Consider the following 20,904-nt stretch of genomic DNA (forward strand, 5'->3'; position numbering starts at 1 on the left):
TTAAGCATTTTTTTTTTCAAAATCTGTTTAATATTTAATGTGTTGAGTTAAGGGGAGGGAAGAAATGACAGTTTGGCATGAGATGAGGTGACTCTTCATTGGATATATGATTTAGCTTGAATAAAAGCTGCTGAATGAAAACTAGCACATGCAATAATGTGGTTGGGGTAACAATAGAAATATTTGCCTTTAGGAGTCAATTCTTCCATTTTTCCTTTATTTGTTTGTTCCTTCCTCTCTTTTCATGTTCAAAACCAATTAATTTGTTTGCAGATTGGTATGTTCCCAGGCAAAAGTTATTTGAAACATGCATTCTATTCTTCTAGAAATGCAGGTTGTAACAAACAAAGTTATCAAAGTTATTGGGACAACTTTTGTGGGTAGAGTAAGTAGGGTTGCACTCCACACAGGCCTAATCAAATTCAAATATGAATAATTCACATGAAATATTAAATACAGTTGCCTGAAAAGTTTAGGTATCAGTTGAACACCTAGGTTCAAGATCACAGTTTTGAATGTAGATGTCAAATATAACATATAACTTCATTGGAAAAAGTTAAAAACAACCTGCAGGGCTGTGAAGAAATAGGAGCTTCATTACCAGGAGCAGCTAACAGACAGCAGAATTTCAGAACAAAGGTTATTTTTGATTGGTGGAATATCAAGACAATTAAAAAAAAGAGAGGGTTATTAACACCTGTGGAATGAAGGGTTTAGGAGGGATAAAATAGATTATGATGAGCCACAAAGTCAGTTGACTCGCTCAGCACTGCTTGACTAGAAATACTGCTGCCACTGCCAGAAAGTTGGTTTTCAACTTTGGGAACAGGAATCAAAGTGGGGTGCAAGTGCACCAGTGCATTCTCCCCTCCCCTGGATCCATCCCTGCTAGCCACTGTGGTTAAGTACAGATAGTTAAAAAGCCTGAGACTGAATTGATTCAGCCTTTGCCAGTTAGTTTAAGCTGCAAAGATTGAACCGATAAGCAAATGAACAGACATTCACTTTTGATTCAGGAAATGCAGCCACATGCCTTCAGTGGCTCAAGAAAGAAGCCAAGGGGTGCTAGAGCATGACTCTCTGGTATGTATCCAGCATGGGTATGTGTTCATTTCCTCTTCCTGCTGCCCCCGAGTTCTCTGGGATTTGCAGTCCAGAATCATGGCAGCAGGATTCTGCAGGGTGGTTTATCACTCTCTGTTCCTGCTTCCAGGTACCTCTGGAATTTGTAGTCCACAGTCACAGCCATCACTAAGTAAGCAGAGGAGGGCAGCTCTGTACTCGGGGAAAGGGAAGTTTAATCCCCCTCCCTGGCCTCAGACCCCAGCTGGGGTTTGGTGGGGGTGGAGGGGCAGTGACCAAGCCAGTTAGGCCAGTGAGCCAGCCCTCACAGCTCCACCTAGGGAGCAGAGGGGCAGGGACAGCCCTGCTCTCTGGAGCAGACAGCACAGCCGGGGCTGCAAAATGCTGGGATGCTGGGGGACTCTGATTTAACTTGAACCAGGACGGGTTCTGGACAAATGTTTCATAAACAAGTCTGGCCTAATCAGTTAAGTCTGATACTACATTCAATCAGGTTTATCTTAAGCCAGCTTTAGCCTTTTTGAAATTGGCTTATGTGCACTGAACTTCTGTTCTGGTACAGGTGTAAACTAGTTTATGATAACTTAAACCAGTTTGTATAACTTCTGTCCCTAGCCTGTATGGCTAAGAACTATATATGGCATGGTGTTGGTCCTGGCTGGCCCAAAATGGCCTGGCTATGCATATGTCAGTGCAGAAAAAAAGACACATTGTATGGAACGATTATGGCATGGTGAATCTAAGAGCCCGAAGATGCAATGCTAACTACAATGTTTAGAATTCCTTCCTGGGAGCTTCTGCTCCAGTGAGCTTTTCCTCTGCAGATTTTGCCTCAGTTCAATATTTGCAGGTTAGTCTAAGCTGCATAGCTTGAACCAATAAGCAAGTGAACAGACATTCACTTTTGATTCCAGAAATTCACTCATATGCCTGCAGTGGCCTAGGCCAGAAGCTGGGGGGTGTTAGAGCATGCCTACCAGCTCACTTGAAGCAGACAACTTGGGTCAAGAATAGTCAGCCCACCCTGTGGGGGAGTGGGGGCTTGTGGTGGAGGTGCAAAGCATTGTGGGATGCTGGGGGACTATGAGTTTACTTGAATCTAGAGGGGATCTGGGACAGAAGTTCAATAAACCAATTTAATCTAAATAAGTTAAGTCTGATTCTATATCCATCCAGATTTATCTTAAATCCGTTCTGGCCATTTTGAAAGTGGTTTAAGTGCAATGAAGTTCTGTTGTGTTACATTTTTTTAACTGGTTTCCAATCACTTTTACCAGTTGAGGTGTAATGTCTATCCTTAGCCTAATAGATTCCTGACAAACCAGACATTTAATGTCATCCAAGCAGTTCCAGGGATCAGAGTTCTACTGTATACTGCTCTTGCCTTTTGGATTTCCATTTCTCCACTTACAAGTTATCATTGTACTTCGCTAGACACATGTTAACAGATATCACCAGCAGAAACCTTTAAAACGTTTTAATGAAGTGTGTCTGTAACAGCTCCAATCCATTGTTTTAAGGAAATGAAATGAATAGGAAATTAAATGATCACAATGGTTGTTTATTATTTCAGTGAGAGCAAAATGCAAACTCGTCTGGGGAAGAAAGACCAAAAGCAATGTGCGTTTGCATCCTCATGTCCAAACATCTGAGATATGTTTCCTTTCACTGTGCCCTGTTACAAATGCATGAAAGAAAGCATTGCAACATGAAAAACAGAGAACACAAGGAAGCAATTCTTTCCTGCTGTTTCCACTTTAATATGATTTTTTAACACCTTTATTGGAGTCCAAATGTCTGGTATAACTTGAGATCAATCAGAAATTCACTGGGGCATTTTACTGGGTGCTTTTGGTCAATCTGTTGTTTACTGTTGCATTTTGTTGATTTGCAAACTGATAATTCAGCAACATTTTAAGCAAGGGCAGTCATTCAGTGTTTCTCTTCTCAGACAAAAAGAGCCGGGTTATTGCTCCACTGTATTTATTTAGGGAAGAGAATTCTTTTCTGTATAACTGCAGCAGTCACAGCGTTTAGGTGAACTTTGGACAAGAAGTGTTCGCGTGTCTCTCTCAAGTTAATATTTCAAGAAAAAAAAAAAAAGAGTAGACAAATTATCTTTGTCCTGTAGCATTCAAAATTCCCTGAGGAAGAAAAGTTCTGAGCTGTTCACATTGTATGACAGGGTTTGCCAGTTCAGGTCAGTCTCCCATTACGGGCATGGGAACTGCAGTTCATTATGCAGCTCTGGATTAATTACACAGCAGGCTGAGCTTCCACTTGTTTGAGTTATGTGGCAGAACAAACCAATGTCCTTATTACAAGCCATCATTGTCAGCCAGGTTATAGAGATGCTCAGTGAAAGAACCTGATCCTCGTTGCTTTTTCAGTCAATTTAAGATGAATGCTGAAAGAGAGCAGATATTTGTTTTAGGGTCGGTGACAAAGGCAGTCAGACTACTAAGGGATTTTTGATTCTTAAACTCTAGCGGAGGTGATTAGGTGGAGCTGGTTTTCCTGGAATTGTCGGGCAGATTTTCCTGTTGTGTTTCAGCATTGACTGTCTCACAGTTACAGACACAGTCACAGTACTGCTTCAGGATTACTAGGATTGTGGTAGCTGCTACCATCTGGCTTCTTTGCCTGTCACTGGTTTTTTGAGTGGGTCAGCGTGGTCTTTTTTTCGCTACTACAATGTTACAGCCAAAAGAACTAGGGCGAAATCCATCGGTGGGTATGCGAATTATATGTTCTTAAGAGTTGAAACAGATGCTTGCATGTAAATATAAACTTGCCACTGAAAATATTTTTGAAAATATTTTCTAATGTGTTTAACAAGTTGGTAATAGAGCATTCTGGGTTTCTGGCACTATTCAAATGAATTATCATCCGTATACTGAAAGCTTTGAAGAAACAGAAATGTTCCTCAGTAATAAGCTGAGTTTTTGTTCTGTTTTTTTTTTTTTAATTGTGATATGTTGCCTTATCAATTGATGTTAAGACAGTAAAGTGGTGTTCTCAAACATTTTAGACTCAAGGTACCCCTCTGAAAATACCAGCTCTTAATTTTCTTTTTTTTTCACTATAGAAAAATAACAGAGCACTTCTTTTGTTGGAAAGAACTCAAAGACCACAACAGGTCATAATATTTTTAACACTATGTATTCCTTTTTGAAATCTTTGGGTTTCTCTCATGAATCATGTTAACACACCAAACGGTGCTAACTGAGAGGATCCCAAGGCACCTCAGCGTGCCATGGTAACCTGCTTGAGAATGACTGCATTAAATAAACTTGAAAGGGATATTAGACATCTTTATTCTGTTAAATGCAGCTGGAATTTTACAGTACTATGTTTAAAGTAGCAAATGAAGGATGAGGTAGCACATTTTTCTTCAGTTCTGTCATTTAAACATGTAATTCCCTAAAGCCCTATACAGTACTTGTGTGAATGTTTTGAAATCACATTTGTTCATTTGAGAATAATCAATTTGTACCATCTTAAACCGTGGTGTATTTTAGAATAATGCCTCAGAGATTGATTTTTATGAAGGAAGTACATTTTAGCACCAATATGCTCAAGGTAGAATAAAAGATCTTGATTGTACTATCCACTTTTTTATGAGCTGAGTTTACATAAAGCTCACCAATTGTCCTATGTACATAGTGAAATCAGATGAATGCTTGGTCCTCCAGTATAAGAATTTATCATCTGAGTTTGCCAACATGACATTTCAAAACTTGGTAATTATCTGACAAATTTTTAAATTACCATAGGTATTTATGTATGTAATGGAGATTGTACAGATACATCCAAATAATTCCCTTTATCACATTACTCATTTTTACACAGTTAAAGCTACAGCTCATTCTCCTGGGATACTTGTCAGGAAACTTGTCTTGGGTCTAGAATTTGAGATACTTTAAAGGAGGCTTCCTTTTGAAAATTAACAACCTTTCAGAGAGGTGTAACTTATCTATTAAAATTTTTCATGCTATCCTCAAATATACTCAGAGATTGTTGTGGTGAATGCTTTCGTGTATGGATCCCTCTATTCTGTGTAGAGATGATTCCTCATTTTTCTTTTGGTGTGATGTAGGGCAGTTGTGCTCAACTTTTTGGCCCCATGGGTCAGATGAGTGACACAAGGCTGGTCCATGGGCTGGATCCCACATGAAGTCACTGCCTGGATTGCCCCCTCCCCCCCCGCCCCCGATCCTGCTTTGAACTGCCTGGATCAGGCCCCATATGCCTATATTCCATCTCATGCCACCCAGATTGGGCCTTGCATGCCTGAATTCACCCAGATCAGGCCTTGTGCCACTCAGATGAGGCCTTGCACTGCTTTCTCCGCTGTTGAGTCAGAGGGCTCTCCATGGGTCCAAAAATTAACAGCAGGGGAGTATCAATTAATGCTGTCCCCCTGCCGCCAAATGTTTGGGTCCATGAAGAGCCATGCAGGTGAGATGACATGACTCTGAGGGCTGGATCTGGCCCACAGGCTGGGGGTTAAGCATACCTGCTATAGGGTGTAGAATAAGACAGCTTCTTATTTTACATCTGTCACTAACCCAGCCAGCAACATTCAGTGGATAAAAATATGATCCTATTGTTACAGCCTCATCTTGAGAGTTGAGGAACACAAATATTTCTCATTGATTTTATATGGTCATTTAGCAGGATCTCTCAGGTCTGTATGGATCACAACCTTGATGAGTTTACATCAGAGAAGGAATAGTGACCAACTTCTGTACTGTCTCAGCTTTGACTTGAAAGAGTAAAGAATCTAGTAGCAATCCTTGTGTTGAAGACAGTGTCTAATAAGATCTGAAAATTGTGTGTTCAGTAAAATTCAGTTCAGATGCCGTACTCAGATGTCTCTGTTTTCTCTTTTTTTCCCCCTGGAACCTTCCAGCTGGATTGAGCTGTGCTATGATGCTATAACTTTTTCCATGGTTAGATAGTGAATATGTTAAAAACTACTCTGTTTCTGTTCTGGTGTTTGACAACTGTATCCTTCTTAATCTTCTGTATTTTTTCTTCCTTATATGAACCAACAAAATTTGACACTTTGTCATCTAAGTTGTCTATTGATACTTCAGTTTCATTTGCTTTTGTCAGGGATGGCCATAATAGACCCTTCAGGCAAGATTGTGTGGGAAAAGGTAATTATATGATTTATCTTTCTGTGCCCACAAGTGCAGAAAAAAAGATGCATGGGATTACCAGCATGTGATCAGGATAGGGAGACAGTATCCTTAATAGAGTGCCCACAAAATTGAAACAATGTGGGTGTTCCTCTAAATTAAGCCTTGCAAGGATGTTCTGATTTTCTGCAGGGCCTTTTACAGCCTGTTTCAAAACAAAATACTCAGACAAAGTGAAGTAAAACCTTTGCGGGTAAAATCCATCCTTTCACTTGGATTCAATTTCATTTAGTGTAAAGGTACAGGATTGAATATTACATCTCATCCTACCTAAAGTGTGTTGCAGAGCAGAACAGACCACATACGAATAGTGACAAATTACAATTCTTTTCACCACTTTCCCCTTGGTTTGAAGGGGGAAGCAATTTGTGACTGGCCACTACCAGTAGGCAATTACTTCCCTCTCCATGTAGGCCAAGCTGTGTTGGCTGATATAATGAAGAGATTGAGTGAGGACCCTGCAGGCACAGCGCTCTTTTCTACTCACCATGGGATATTGGGTCGGTGCACCAGCCAGCACATATGACAAGGCAGTGTGTGTGCTAGCTGATATACTGAGTGGGAGAAGAAGTGAGCCTCTGTAACAGGCTGTCCCTCCAGCATGAAGGGTAGTGCTATAGGTAAGAGTCATGGTGGAGGAGTGAGAAAAGAGAAGGGTTTCACTCCTGTGGGTTCACTTACACAGTGTTGTAAAGACAAATCACAGTCTTGTCCAGGGAAATTCATAATTAGATACCAAAGTTCAGTTTTCTTCCTTAATCCTAGAGCCAGTCCTATTTAAACATTGTTCAGACAATACTGCCATAGTTCACACCTCTCTTGTATTCATAAGACATGAGGAGCCTATTTTAATTTGCAGGTCAGCACCTGGAAAACAAGACTCTGGCCTGTGAGTAAATGGAATATGATACGAGGCCAGAACTGAACAGAACTAAGATGGTTCTCAAGTAATAATGAGAAGGTGTCCACATCAAGACTCATTCCTGAATCAAGTACATTTCTTGGTTTCCTCAGAATGTAAAATTTCAAGCTTTTTGTAAATACTCTAATTTCTTTCTCCAAATCGAGAAGACTGGAGATAGTTGGTTTCTAATTGCCTAAGTTACTGCACCGATTCAGTAATGATACACAACTTGTCTAAGTGCAGACAGTCAAAAAGCCTGAGGCTGAATCAATTCAGTCTTTACAGGTTAATTTAAGATGTACAGATTAAATTGAAACAGAAGTGAACAGACATTTACCTCTGTCTCAGGAAATGCAGCCACATGCCTACAGTGGCTCAGGCCAGAAGCTGGGGGGCACTAAAGCATGGCACTAGCAATAGAGCAGCTATAATTTGTTCTCTGTTCTCTCTATAAGTAAAAATAGGTATCTCCCTCAGTGAGACTATGAGAGGCTCTACTGATTAAGTTCTCTCTTATGCTAGTGCAGCTTTCTTGACTTGGAGAGAAAGTGGTCCATTAACGTATGTGAAACTATTGAGACCCTTGAATGGAGGGGGCTGTATTAGGATAGAATGCATTTTGTTACTGTTTCTTTTAAATCTATTTACAGTGATTCGCAGTTATAAAAAAAAAAAAAATAACCTTCTGATTGCCTTACTGCAATTTTTTAAAATACACTTATTAATTTTTACTCATATGATTCACTATGTGTGTAACAAACATGGAAGTAGGATAGGATAAAATGTTAAATATTAAACTCTTAGAATTTAGGCAGCAGATTCTCTCTTGTAGTATGTACAAATGTCCAGGGTTTAGCACTAAGAATATATTTCTGGTCAGTTAGAATCAAAAATACCCCAAACTGGGCCTTTTCAACTAAAGATGTGAGGAAAAAGGTAGCAAGGTAGTGAAGGTTGACAGTGTTCCTGACAGATAGGATGGTGATAAGTTAAAAAAAATAAAGAGCTTTATTTAGCCCCAAATGAACCTGTTTAAATTCTCAGAGTCCTGTGAGATGTTTAAGGTCATAACTTTATGGCAGTTGCAGCTCCTGCAACACCCCTTGCTGCTATGTTAAACTACATCTGTGTGTGATATTTGAACAGAACTTGTGGTTCTTTCTGATTCCATATAACCTATATTCAGGTTCTCAGTGCAGAGTTTAGGGTGGTTCTGAATACAAACAAGATTTTCTGGTCCACATAGACTGTGAGACCACGAAGTTCACAGCACAGCTTGGTGGAAGGAGGGTTCAAACATTGCTTTATGCCATCTTTGTGCTGCCCTTGATCTTGATCCTGCTGCCCCCTCTTCTACATTAAAGACTCTGCCTGGTAGTTGTAACTAGCACTTGTTGCCATTGGTCCAAAGAAATGCGTACAGTTAATGGTAAATGCTGAAGCTGGGAACATCTGGAACAGAATTTGGAAATGAGACAATCTAGACCTTTTGTATATGCAACTTATGCATATTCAACAAAGAGCTATGAAAAAGGCCACGGTTGAGGCCAAGAGATATTACTCATTCTCAGCCAAAAACATTGCAAGGAGTCTTTGGGGTTGCATGGTCAGTAGCATGAAATGAAATAGCTTCTACATTTGATTGCTGGATCAGGGTGCCTGGGGTTGTGGAAACTGCAAGGAGAGGGATATTGGCAGATTAGCCACCATGTCATTCCTTTACTCTTGAAAATTCCTTTTACAGAGGTAATCACTCTCAAACTGTCACTGCCAGCTTTAGAATCACTATCGGATGGCAATGTAAAACAAAGCAGCTGCCATACAGCCCAGGACCTGTAGATATTTAGATCTTTGCTCTGGAATTTTGCAAAACCAAAGTGTCCTTAGTTTATTTTGTACCTCAGGTCTCTTCTAAATTGTACCCAGTTGGCCATGAACAGGCTATATCATTCTAGCCCTTTTTTGCTACTAGTGCAGTACAAAGAAGCCAAGACAGACCCCAGTGCATCCTGCCTATGTTAACTCCTCTCCTGTTCCTTCTATTGCAAAGTAAATCCCTTAACTAACAAAACTGGAGACTTTTTAAATAGAGAAACAACATATGGGGTAGACAGTGACTTGCCTTAAGAGTGTGGGCTTCACAGCCAGACAGTTGCCTGTTCCATGGTTATTGTATTCCATTGGCTAGGGAAACATGTTACACATACGCTGGTTTAAGTGATCAGAAACTGGTTTAAACCTGTAACAAAACAGAAGTTCAGTGCACATAAACAAGTTTCAAAATGTCCGAAGCTGGTTTAAGATAACCTGTTTGGATGTAGTATCAGACATAACTGATTTGGTTCAAACTGGTTTATGAAATGCCTGTCCCAGACCCCTTCCTGGGTTAAGTTAAAGTCCCGAAGCATCCCAACACACTTTTCAGTCAGGACCTGGGCTGTCTGCTCCAGACAGCAGGGCTGTCTCCACCCTTCTCCTTCCTACCTGGAGCACTATCACTGCTCTGGCTGGCTGAGAAGGGGGCAGGGGACCGCAGGAACAGCAGCATCTGCCTGGCTTTCCCCTGACCCCCCCTCACTGCTCAAGCAGAGATACCCCTCCCTCGATTCCCCTCTCCCCCAGAGCATGCACCAGAACAGCCTAGACCCTAGCCAGCATCTGGTCATGGTCACACCACCCCTGTGCTAGCTAATGCTGAGAGGTGTCTGTGTGTGTGTCTCCAATTTCACTGAGACAAAGACAGATAGGACAGTGTCCACTTAGGGCTTTTTGGAGCTAATCAGCAGGTCAGCTGGTCATGTCACTCCATTCCTTTTTTGTAAAAAGCTGTTTAAGAAAGGCTTGAATTAATGAGAGAGGCTTTTGTTTTCTTGATGGGCTGAAAAATCCTGTGTTATCAGCTCCCTGCTGGCTCCCTTGCCTGTCAGTTTGCTACAGACAGTATGAAAAAGCAGGGAGAGGGAGATTGAAAAGCTCAGTATCATCAACAGATTCATGCAATCCACACAAGCAATCCTCCCTCTCTCCACTCCAGTTTACCTCGGAGTACTAGACAGGGGATGAGGTCTGGCAACACTCCCACCCCAAGCCAGGAAAAGCCTGGTGAGAGCTTCTTTCCCTTCCTTCTCCAGGCCACAGTCTGGCTGGGGACTGTCTAGGCCAGGGTGGGGGTTTAAAGCCCTCCCTAGTCAGAGCATCTTTCTGGGGCCTTTCTACCCCCACCCCTTAGCTCAGCACTATGGAAGGAAAGGGAGGGCTGCTCTAGTGCCCCCTGGCTTCTAGCCTGAGCCACTATAGGCATGCACCTACATTTCTTGTTTCAAAAGTGAACATCTATCCACTTGCAAATTGGTTCAAGCTCTGCAGGTTAGACTAATCTGTAAAGATTGCATCAATTCAGGCTCAGGCTTTTTGAATGTCGGTCCCTAGCCATGATGGGAAATGAAGCTGTGTGAAGATCCCCAGTCCTGTGGAATGCTGAGTCTTCTCAATCACCCTGAAGTCAGATACAAGGACTAGACTTTTAGAACAATCTCTCTATATATAATGGGCTTAGTCTGTCTGTCTGTAATGCTCTGGGGAGGCATGGCTTCTGGCAGGGCATGGTCTGTTGAATGTATGGCCATTATGATACACTAGTGAATTGCCTATCAAGAATGACGGTAGGGATGCCACCATGATGGTGGGAACAGTGGGGATGGAGCAAGGGGGTGGGGTGGGGCTGGATGCAGAGTGGGGGATGGGGGATGATGGAGGTGATGGAGTGCTGCCATGATGGAGGGGATGATGGGGACACAGTGGGATGGCAGAGCGCCGCCATGACAGCAGGGATGGAGGGGACAGAGCAGGAAGGCAAGGCCAGTGCTACTGCCTCCCCCCCTCCCCCTCCCCCCCCCAGCTCTGCTCCTTGGACATGGTGGTGGCACAGGGTGGTGGTGGTGCAGTGCTGGCCTCCTCATTCTTGATGGGAAATTCACTAGTGTATAATAGTAGCCATACATTTCACAAACTGGATGATACGGTTGTTTAAGCACAAATGATGCAGCAGATGTACTTTTGCTGTATTTAACATCTCTTATGTTCCAACCCCCCCCATCTGCTGTAAACTGTTCCAAACACTATGTAAATATTGTTAATGTAGTTTACTTGTAGATGGCACAGTTAATTATTCCTTTGGCAATGAACATTTATAAATAACACAGAGTGCTCATGAAATATTATGACATATTTACTATTGTATGTCAGAAGCTTTTGAGTGGATACCATTCTTTGAATATCTGTTAATCTTTACTTGTGTGATGTAGGCACTGGGAGGAAGAATGTGCTCTGCATTAGATGAAGTTTTTTTTATGGAAGGGTAACTTTTTTCCCTAGTGTAATGAAGGCTTTGGTTCATCTGGCATTTTTCTTAACTTTGAAAAGCTGGTTATATGGATGATTACCGACCTTTTAAAAACATGTCCGTGAATCTTGTTATTTTGCTGTTGGCATTTATTAATATCATGAGTTAAACATAGACCTCAAAGGTCTGAGCTATACAAGTTGAAAGTAGTTAATGGAAGGGAGGCAAACAATGGGCCATGAGTGTGCTTAATAGCATTAGAATTCTCTCTTGAATCTGTCATGTAATGGTCATAGCTGTTCCCCAGAATTATTCAGTTTATATCCCAGAGCAGGTTGAAACCTGTAAAAAGAATCACGCTTTTCCCATTCTTCAGGGGTAGTACTAGAAATTCAAAATGTATTAATTTACACATTAGGCACAATTCATTTTTTCCTGGACTCTTTCAATGCTCATATCAGATTTTATGACAAAAATGTAAATGCTTCATTGGATTTTATAGTGCATTTATAGGAAAAGCTTGCTACCTTATAAAGCAGGAATTGACTGCTATAATACTGGCACTTTAATTTTGCCTTTGATGGGTTATATATCCAGATTACAAACCTTCACATTCTCTTTTTGAGTATTTTCCTAAATTCATTAAATTTATTATAAATACATTCCCAACTGTATATTTGTTATAAGAAATTACACTAATGGAAGTCTGGAATTATATTTAAAAAATATGAGATTCATATAAAGTGAAAGAGTGGGCCTTTTTTTTTTTTTTGGCAAATATTTACATCTGTCAGTATCTGTACCTGCTAAAGATGCAGTCTTCAAACATTTATTTATTTGCATAACTGGACATATCTCCAAATTCCCACAGAATTTAAACATCGGTTGTAAGTGTTCGCAGGAGGGGGCCTGAAATTCTCATTTTGGAATCTATATTCACTTTTAAGGCAACATATTGTCAGCAAATGTTGCTGCAAAAAATGCCAAGAAAAACTATTTGGGATATATTTTGAACCTTACTCGCCAAAGCGTAGCACATTGAAAGCTTGTTAGTGAGATGACATAAAAGAATTTCCAGCTTTCCAAGTTACCCCATTTTAAATGTGCTTTAATATGGATAAGAGAGATGGTTGGGTGCCTCTCTCTGACTCAGGGCCCCTTGACAAAAGCACAATTTAGGAATGTAAGAGCATAACCCAGACTTGCATCATGGGTATTAGAAACCTTATTGCTGTGGAGGCTCAGATTTGAAAAATATCCACTACTACACTGTTACTCATTCCCATCTCACCCACATCCTACCTGTGAAATACTCTCTCCTTCACCACCCCCTCGCAGGTAGTAGGGGCCAGCAGGAATAAGAATCAGTGGGTCTACCTCTGTATGTTTTGATTCAGAAACAAGGAATTCTCTAGCAACCTCTGATACAGATAGCCCTTAATAAACTGTAAATTATGACCCTTTATTTTTAAGCGTGGTTTTACTTTTAAGCATTGTTTTACTGCAATCCATATCTTACAACTAGCTAGACATTAACAATATTTAACATTGTCCAGAGTGTATTAGGTTAAAATGGGTGGCATTCTGTGCCTTTAGTAACATTATTAGTCATGTAGCTTATCTTAGAGGGAAAATAATATATCTTGAAGTTCGACACTCAGTGTGTTTTGGACATGAAAATAGGAAATACTGACACTCAAAGACTTCGATGATTAGCTAGAAAGAAAAGTAGGAAGGTAGGTAGAAGTATGAATCTAGTCCAACTCCATAGACAGAAGATTTTTCGGTTTTCTGGTTGTATTTAATTACAGGGCCATAGAAAATGTGAGGAAAAATATTCAGTTCTACAATATTATTGCTGGGCATCAGTATTACCCCAGAAAGAGGTGGAGAGGTAGAGCTGCTTAAAAGGGTTAGCTGGGCAGAACGTAGTGCAGGCTGACACCTTAGGCCATGTCCAGATGAGCATGGACACGTGGTGTTCCCCAAGCTTGTGCTTGCAGCATGGGGTTGAGGGGGAGAGGGTGGAGGGGCTTGGCCCTGGAAGATCCCAGAGTCAATAAAACCCATGCCAAAAAGAAGCAGGGTGGCACATGTTGTGGCAGCGCACCCTGCCCAAAAGCAGAACCTGGCTGGCTGGAGCCATGTTCCAGATGCCAGACAGGCTTCCTGCCACAGCTGCAGCTTGGGACACTCTTAGGACCCCAGGTAAGGCTTCTGGGGCCAGCACAGTTGCTGGGCGCAGCCTCCCCTGCCCCACCAGGGGTAACCTGCTGCATGCCAGAGTGCACATGGCACAGGCATTCCCTGGGGACAATTAGCAGTGGCACACCTGCTACTTGTCCCCAGGGAAACAAATGTCCATGCTTGTCTGGATGTGACCTTAGTGACTAAGTGGTTCAGAAAGATACAAGCTTTTGTAAGTGACATCCTCCTTCATTAGATGCTAGGGGTTTGTGAAGCCCTGATTGTCATCTGCATGGGGAGGGAAGGGAAAGGGGGAAGACAGATAGACATTAGCACATTTGTAGCATACGTTCTGTGCATTAGAAATTTACTGTCACTGCCAGGAGAATGGATGCATAATTCTGATCAGATCCAAGAAGAACATCTTAATTGCTTCTTGGAGAATATGCTTTTTATCAACTTCTTACTGAAATAAATGTTAAGATTTCAATGGTTCAGGTTTTGTTGGATGTTGCTAATGAAGAAGTGTTTATAGGATTATTGACCAATAATCACCCTTGACCATTCATCTTACACAGTTCCATCAATTAATAGACAGTTTCAAGACACATTGTTTCTTAACTTCTGATTTTCTTCTATCACAATTCCCCTGATCCATATGAATTAAATGGAATTATATGTAGAGCCATTATGTAAGGGGGATTTCTGATTTCCAAGCTTTTGCTGAACAAATCTCTGTTTTTGTGTTCACTGTTTCTGTGATGTCTACCCACAAGGGTTAATTCTATTTTTAGAATGCCACATTTGTCATTTCAGTTATAATTTTGGTAACATTTATAATTTTCTGTCAATAATTCCATAATTTTTTAAAATACCAAATTCCGTTTTCTACGGTTCTTTATCCATTGCAGTTTCTCCAGCACTACTCATTTAGCAATAATTTCCTGGATTACTGCTTTGCAAAGCCATAACAGTATCTGTGATATAAATAATTTGAATTTCTGTTTATGTGCATTAGTTGCCTTTTTAAATCACTTCTGAAGTCATCTGTCCTCTGATTTCAAGTGGTTGCAAGTTCTTCAAAAATCCCAGAAAAATGAAACTCTATATGTGAAAATTCAAGAAAATTACTCTTTAGTTTCAGACAGTTTGTGGATGGATTAATGCCATGACTTGCATGGAATCATTTAAAATTCCAGCCTAACAGTAATAGCAGATCTGTAGTTGGTTAGATAGCACAATTTAGATTGTCTTTGGCATATTGCCTTAAAAACACAGGGGCTAGGGACAGACATTCAAAAAGCCTGAGCCTGAATTGATTCAATCTTTGCAGGTTAGTCTAACCTAGCTAGGATAAATCAGTTTGTAACTGCACAGATATCCCAGACATGCAGGCACATGCCTGCAGTGGCTCAGGCTAGAAGCTGGGGGTAGGAGCAGGGGGGCACTAGAGCAGCCCTCCCTTCCCTGCCATAGTGCTGAGCAGAGGAGGGTGTGGCCAGGCTCTGGCAGGATGCTCTGATAAGGGACGGGTTCCCCCACTTCTGACCAGCCCAGCAGGTAACTGATAACAATGTTTATCACCTCTAACTCAGTGTTTATCACCCCAGTAAGAAAACAACTGGGGGGCATTACCACCTACCTGTTGATTTTGCCTTTGCCCCCTCTGCCACAGCACGGACTGTAGCCAACATGTGGTCTGCTAGGTAATACACAGATACCTCTCAGCAAGGCAGAGGTGTGGGGGAATTCCTGCTTAGCAGGGAGTGGTCAGGGGGAGGGTGGGGAGGAGCCTGCAGTCTACTGGAGCTCCAGCCAGGGAGCAGAGGGGAGGGGCCAGCTCTGCTGTGGAGCAGAGAGCCCCACCCAGCCAGAGAGCATGCCAGGATGTTGGGGGAGTCTGGTTTAACTTCAAACAGCCAGGGGTCTGGGACAGACATTGCATAAACTGGTTTGACTCAATTTAAGTCTGATACTACAGTCAACCAGGTTTATGTCAAACTGGTTTCAGGCATTTTTAAACTGGTTTATGTGCACTGAATGTTACTGGTTTAAACCAGTTTCTGATCACTTAAATCAGTTTATATGTAATGTCTGTCCCTATCCAGGGGGTCTCTGTCTCTCATGGAGTCCACAGTCAAATTTAGTTTTAGGTTAGCCAAAACTGAAGCAGATTCAGTATTTTCTGACTTTTCTTATTTCAAGTAACTGGCATTGGTAACAGGAAAAAAAAAAGATTAAGAAAAACTTTTGATTTATGGTGTTCAATCAGCATGCTCAACTCTATAGCTACAGAGGGGGACAGGTCCTTGTCCAAAGGAGTATAGCATCTAAGGGTTATATTTTGACAGCCTTACTCATACTGAGTCCTGTTACTTCAAAAGTAAGACAAAGAGATTTGAATGCCCAGTTCCAAGAATGGAATTAAAAAACCAAAGTTAGATGTTTATATTCCATATACAGTCAATGGGGAAGAGTGAAATGTGAAGAATGAGCTCCACCACGCACATCTACATGGGACACATTTCTACTGTAGAGCTAATTAATCAGCTCTGCAGTAAATCTCAGGGGTTTTGGCTGTACACCCTGCACATGAACAAACTATTGGTGATTGGTCTGGAGTTAATTGCTCTTGGGTGCACATTCAAGTGGCATACCCAGGAGCAAAAACTCTGGAGAAATAAGCTCCAGAGTTTATTCATGTGCACTAAATGTGTGTGTGTATGCTCCCAACATGAGCAAGGGAAGGGAGATATACTTGTGCCAGGAATGTAAGCATCTATTCATAGTCCTGAGTTAGCTTCCTCTGTGAAAATCCTGTCTCTCAATCCTGTGTATGGCATTTTGCAGAATAATGTTGGAAGCATAGCCTGGAACCTAGATCTTCCTCTTCCCAAGTGAATGTCTTCATCATTGGGCTATAATGCCATTTTCTCCCTCTTGCTTTCTCTCTCTCTCTCTCCAAGAACCTGCATGCCTTTCCAGCTTCTTTAAGAAGTGTTATGAGGCCTCTTTCCTTACCCTAACTTTACCTATAGCCTAATGTTTTGGTTATTCTTCTGGGAAGATGGGGATGTGTTTTGAAGCTTCAGGGAGAGCATAGAACCAGTTCTCTTGCTTCTTAGGCAAGTGTTCTCACTACTAGGTTATTAATAGAAGATAAAGTTTACCTTCTTCTCAAACTATGTTTTTGAATAAAAGTGCATGATTGCCACTGTAATTTATACTGGACTTATTGCTGTAAGGGTATGCTCTTGGATACATGTACTAGATTGAGCTCTTCAGGGGATTTGGGCTCAGGGAACCTAGTTTACAAATTCCTGGTGGCCTTAGGCATGAGGTCTGTGCAAAGGTACTAAGCTCAGCATGAAGCATGCACCTCTGTGTATACCCACTATTTGAACTGAAATCTCTTACCTAAGCTTACTAGAGACAATGTAGGAACCTACAGACACCTAGACGATTAGGTGGAGTCTTTGTAGATTTCATTCTGAGGAATAGGTGCCTAAATTACAGATGACACATATAACTCCTTTATGGATCTGGGCTAAATTACCATTCAGTGTGAGAAAATAGAGCAGAATTAGGACAATCAAATTTATATAAAGCCATTTAATACAATAAGCTTAAACAATGCATGTTATACACACCCTTGACACAATGGGTAATGCTCCAGTCTTTGCATAAATAATTTCTTGTTTATATACTCCTCTAGCTTTAATTGATTATCCTTAAAAAGCATTCTGTAAGAAAACAGTTATCAGCAGCATAATAATACAGTCAGGCGCCTGGAGCGCAGGGGCAGCAGTGATTTCTGTTTCCCACTATGCAGCAATCATACAACTGTCATTGGCCGCCATTTTTTTCACCCCTCCCCCCGCCCCCAAATTGGCATCCAAAGCAATTGTCCTGGTCACCCCGCCCTATTTCTGTCACTGACTATTTATAATGATGGAACTGAATGAAAATGAGATTTCTCAGAAGATAAATAGCAGAAGTGATCAAGTATAAAGGGAAGGATGGAAGAAGGCCCCAAATCCCAAGCAATTATAAGGACTACATTCAGAAAACCAGTGTATTTCACTAAAATGCCAATTTGGGAATAATGAGTAGGCTTGCCTTCATAAAGCTTGGCCCCTGCCAATTCTAAATCCCTTTCCTACATTTTCAGTGCAGCATATGAAACACAGGCTAAGTAGGCAATGAGGTATACTGTTGTGATGCGAAATGGATTCAAAGGACATGAAGGAGGTTTGAATCGTCTGCATCTTCTATGAGGTTGTGATTGAAGAAGAGAAAAGACAAACCGTTATTCATTTGCAGAAAATGTTTTATCCTTTGTGCCCTGTGTGGCTGGTTGCTGTGAGCAGAGGAGATTATCGTCATGCCCATGTCAAATCAACAGGTCATTAATTTTGACCGGGGGCAACATGTATTTATGGTATTTGATGGATAGTTATAAATGAATTAGTCAGTAGCAAAATGAACTTTATTTGAACCAAGATCGTTTTCAGTAGATCTGAAAAGTGGGATTTATGATTGGGTCAATGCATTTTTAAATTCTCTTTGGCAACAAATGGATGTGTGAATGCAAAGAGGCATATTGTTCTAATCTCTAAACACAAAATAAACCTTGCTGCCCTTACCACAGAGCAAGTATGAATAAATATTAGTGGGTAATTTGAACTTTGCTTCCATTTGTTGAACTTCTCTATTCTCTTATGGTTTAGGTTTGTACTGGGGTTATAATATAGCATTCCTGTCACTGTAAATGCAACCCTCACTTTAATTGTTGTTAAATGAAACAGGTTCAAAGAGATTTGGTTCCCAAGGTTGCTAATGAGCACCCAGTGCTCTTCACCCTTAGTGAACCAAGATTTGTACGTGGGGTTTATTTTGGCGGGGGTGTGGGGGTGTGGAAGGAGGCAAGAGTTCACACAACTGAACAATGACTTTACAGTGTAAAGAGTATGCAGCTGTGCAATCTGAAGCTGTCCTCAGTTATGAACAACAAAGCTTAAATAGATTGTGCTGTGAAGAGGTACAGCTCTTTGAGTATGAAGCATAGCTTTGCTTCTGCTTCACTGACCTGTCTGCTCATAACAGGGATGGGGCCTTGATGAGAGCTTAGCTAGGGAGAGCTGCATAGGGCAACTCTTTCAAAATCGCTCCCTGTAATTTAAATATAGAGGAAGAAACAAAATGAAGTTTCAGTTAATTTCTTCCTGGGATGAGTTTCCTTAAAAATCCCAAGTCCTGCACTGAATTGATTCCTAGTACACTCTGGCTGATCTCTTGGGCCCCTAAACTGAGTAGTTTCACCCAATAGTCTATTTTCTTCCTGAGGCTTGACAGTATAGCTTAGATGCTCTCTCTCTCTCTCTTGCAGACACACATGATTTGTTAAAAAAAAATCATTTTATGTCAGTGATTTTCTAGAAGCTTAAGTCATGCTCATTGGAAATTGGAGCTGAAAGTACATTTTCTTACATATATCAATTTAGTATATAGTGAATATTCTATTATGACCATTCCTTGAACTGGTACCCTGTGTGTGTGTGCGCGCGCGCGCAGGCACATTTTCACAGCAAATATATATAATGTGTACAAGTGTGTGTACCTGGAAACAGTACATGGATATCAATAAACTTTAATTCCTGTATATATACCAGACAATTGTTAATATTTAATATAAGATATGATCAAATGTGAACATACATTTCACAAATATACACAATATATTTCTGTAATACCATTGTACAACTAATTAAAAATTACATTCTGATAACATGACATTCTGTGAGTTATGGGGCAATCAGTTTTGAGGTTGTTAATTATAATACTATGGTTTAATCCATGAACTAAAGCTTTTCAAAATTCAAATACAAAAAAAAAATATTTCTGCTGATAGCTGGTAACGCTGAAAGCAGTTTCTGCAACAGACGTCTTTTTTTTTCCTTCTCTCTCTTGCTAGGATATGTTGTTATGCTGCCTAAAGATGATAATTTTGGTTTCTAATAATGCACAGTCACCAAAAACATCTGCTATTGCTCTCAATCTTGTACTAAAGAAAGAAAGAATTATAACATTTTTGTTTGATTTTAAAATTAGAATAATTAGGAAAGGGGGGAAAAAAACGAGGATTTTAAATACCTTGACGTGTGCATATGCAGATTCAAAACTTTAGATTGTTCTCCAGAGTGGCATGGTGGTTTGATAATAATGCGAACGGTGGTGAAAGTTGACAACCCCCCATGGATGACCCTTTGTGCTGCCTCTTGCCTAATCGAATTTTATGTGCATTTCCAGATAGCTGATCAGCTTCCCTGGATTTCGCTGACGACACAGGAAAGCTTTGCCTGAAGATGGAAACACTGGAGTCGGAACTGACCTGCCCTATCTGTCTGGAGCTGTTTGAGGACCCACTGCTGCTGCCTTGTGCTCACAGCCTCTGTTTCAATTGTGCGCATCGCATATTGGTCTCCCACTGTGCCACCAACGAATCAGTGGAATCTATCACCGCCTTCCAGTGCCCTACTTGTCGTTATGTCATCACCCTCAGTCAACGTGGTCTAGACGGACTCAAGCGCAACGTCACCCTGCAGAATATTATTGATAGGTTTCAGAAAGCTTCCGTGAGTGGGCCCAATTCTCCCAGTGAAACCCGCCGAGAGCGGGCATTTGATAGCAACAGCATGTCATCCAGTGAAAAAGTTCTCTGCCAGTTCTGCGACCAGGATCCTGCCCAGGAGGCAGTGAAAACCTGCGTGACTTGTGAGGTGTCCTACTGTGAGGAGTGCTTGAAAGCGACTCACCCAAACAAGAAGCCGTTTACAGGCCACCGTTTAATTGAGCCTATTCCAGACTCTCACATCAGAGGATTAATGTGTCTCGAGCATGAGGATGAGAAAGTGAACATGTACTGCGTGACTGATGACCAGTTAATCTGTGCCTTGTGTAAACTGGTTGGACGGCATCGCGATCATCAGGTGGCAGCTTTAAGCGAGCGCTATGACAAACTGAAGGTTAGTGCCACTTATTCAATCTTTGTAGCTCAGCAAGTGCAATGTGAAATGAAACTTACTAACTACTGAGTTGGTTGATGGGCAAATATATTAGGTGAATTAAATAATTACCTCAATATTATCTCACAGTGAATATCCAAATACGTAGGTAAACCT

General features: G+C 41.1%; 1 protein-coding gene across 6 annotated transcripts in view; it reads left to right on the forward strand.

Moving 5' to 3' along the window:
* Positions 1-20,904, forward strand: part of MID1 (midline 1) — a 400,427-nt gene that overhangs the window by 220,008 nt on the left and 159,515 nt on the right. For 5 of the 6 annotated variants that reach the window (XM_019495010.2, XM_014607782.3, XM_059720923.1 and 2 more), the window contains one exon: positions 20,033-20,748. In XM_019495010.2, the coding sequence (XP_019350555.1) occupies positions 20,089-20,748 (660 nt within the window). In that variant the 5' untranslated portion in view covers positions 20,033-20,088. Of the gene's footprint in view, positions 1-3,407; positions 3,814-20,032; positions 20,749-20,904 lie in introns of those variants that run through there. The other variant, XM_019495008.2, reaches the window with a different exon arrangement.

The sequence above is a fragment of the Alligator mississippiensis genome, chromosome 1, assembly GCF_030867095.1.
Source record: "Alligator mississippiensis isolate rAllMis1 chromosome 1, rAllMis1, whole genome shotgun sequence".
Classification (NCBI taxonomy): Eukaryota; Metazoa; Chordata; order Crocodylia; family Alligatoridae; genus Alligator; species Alligator mississippiensis.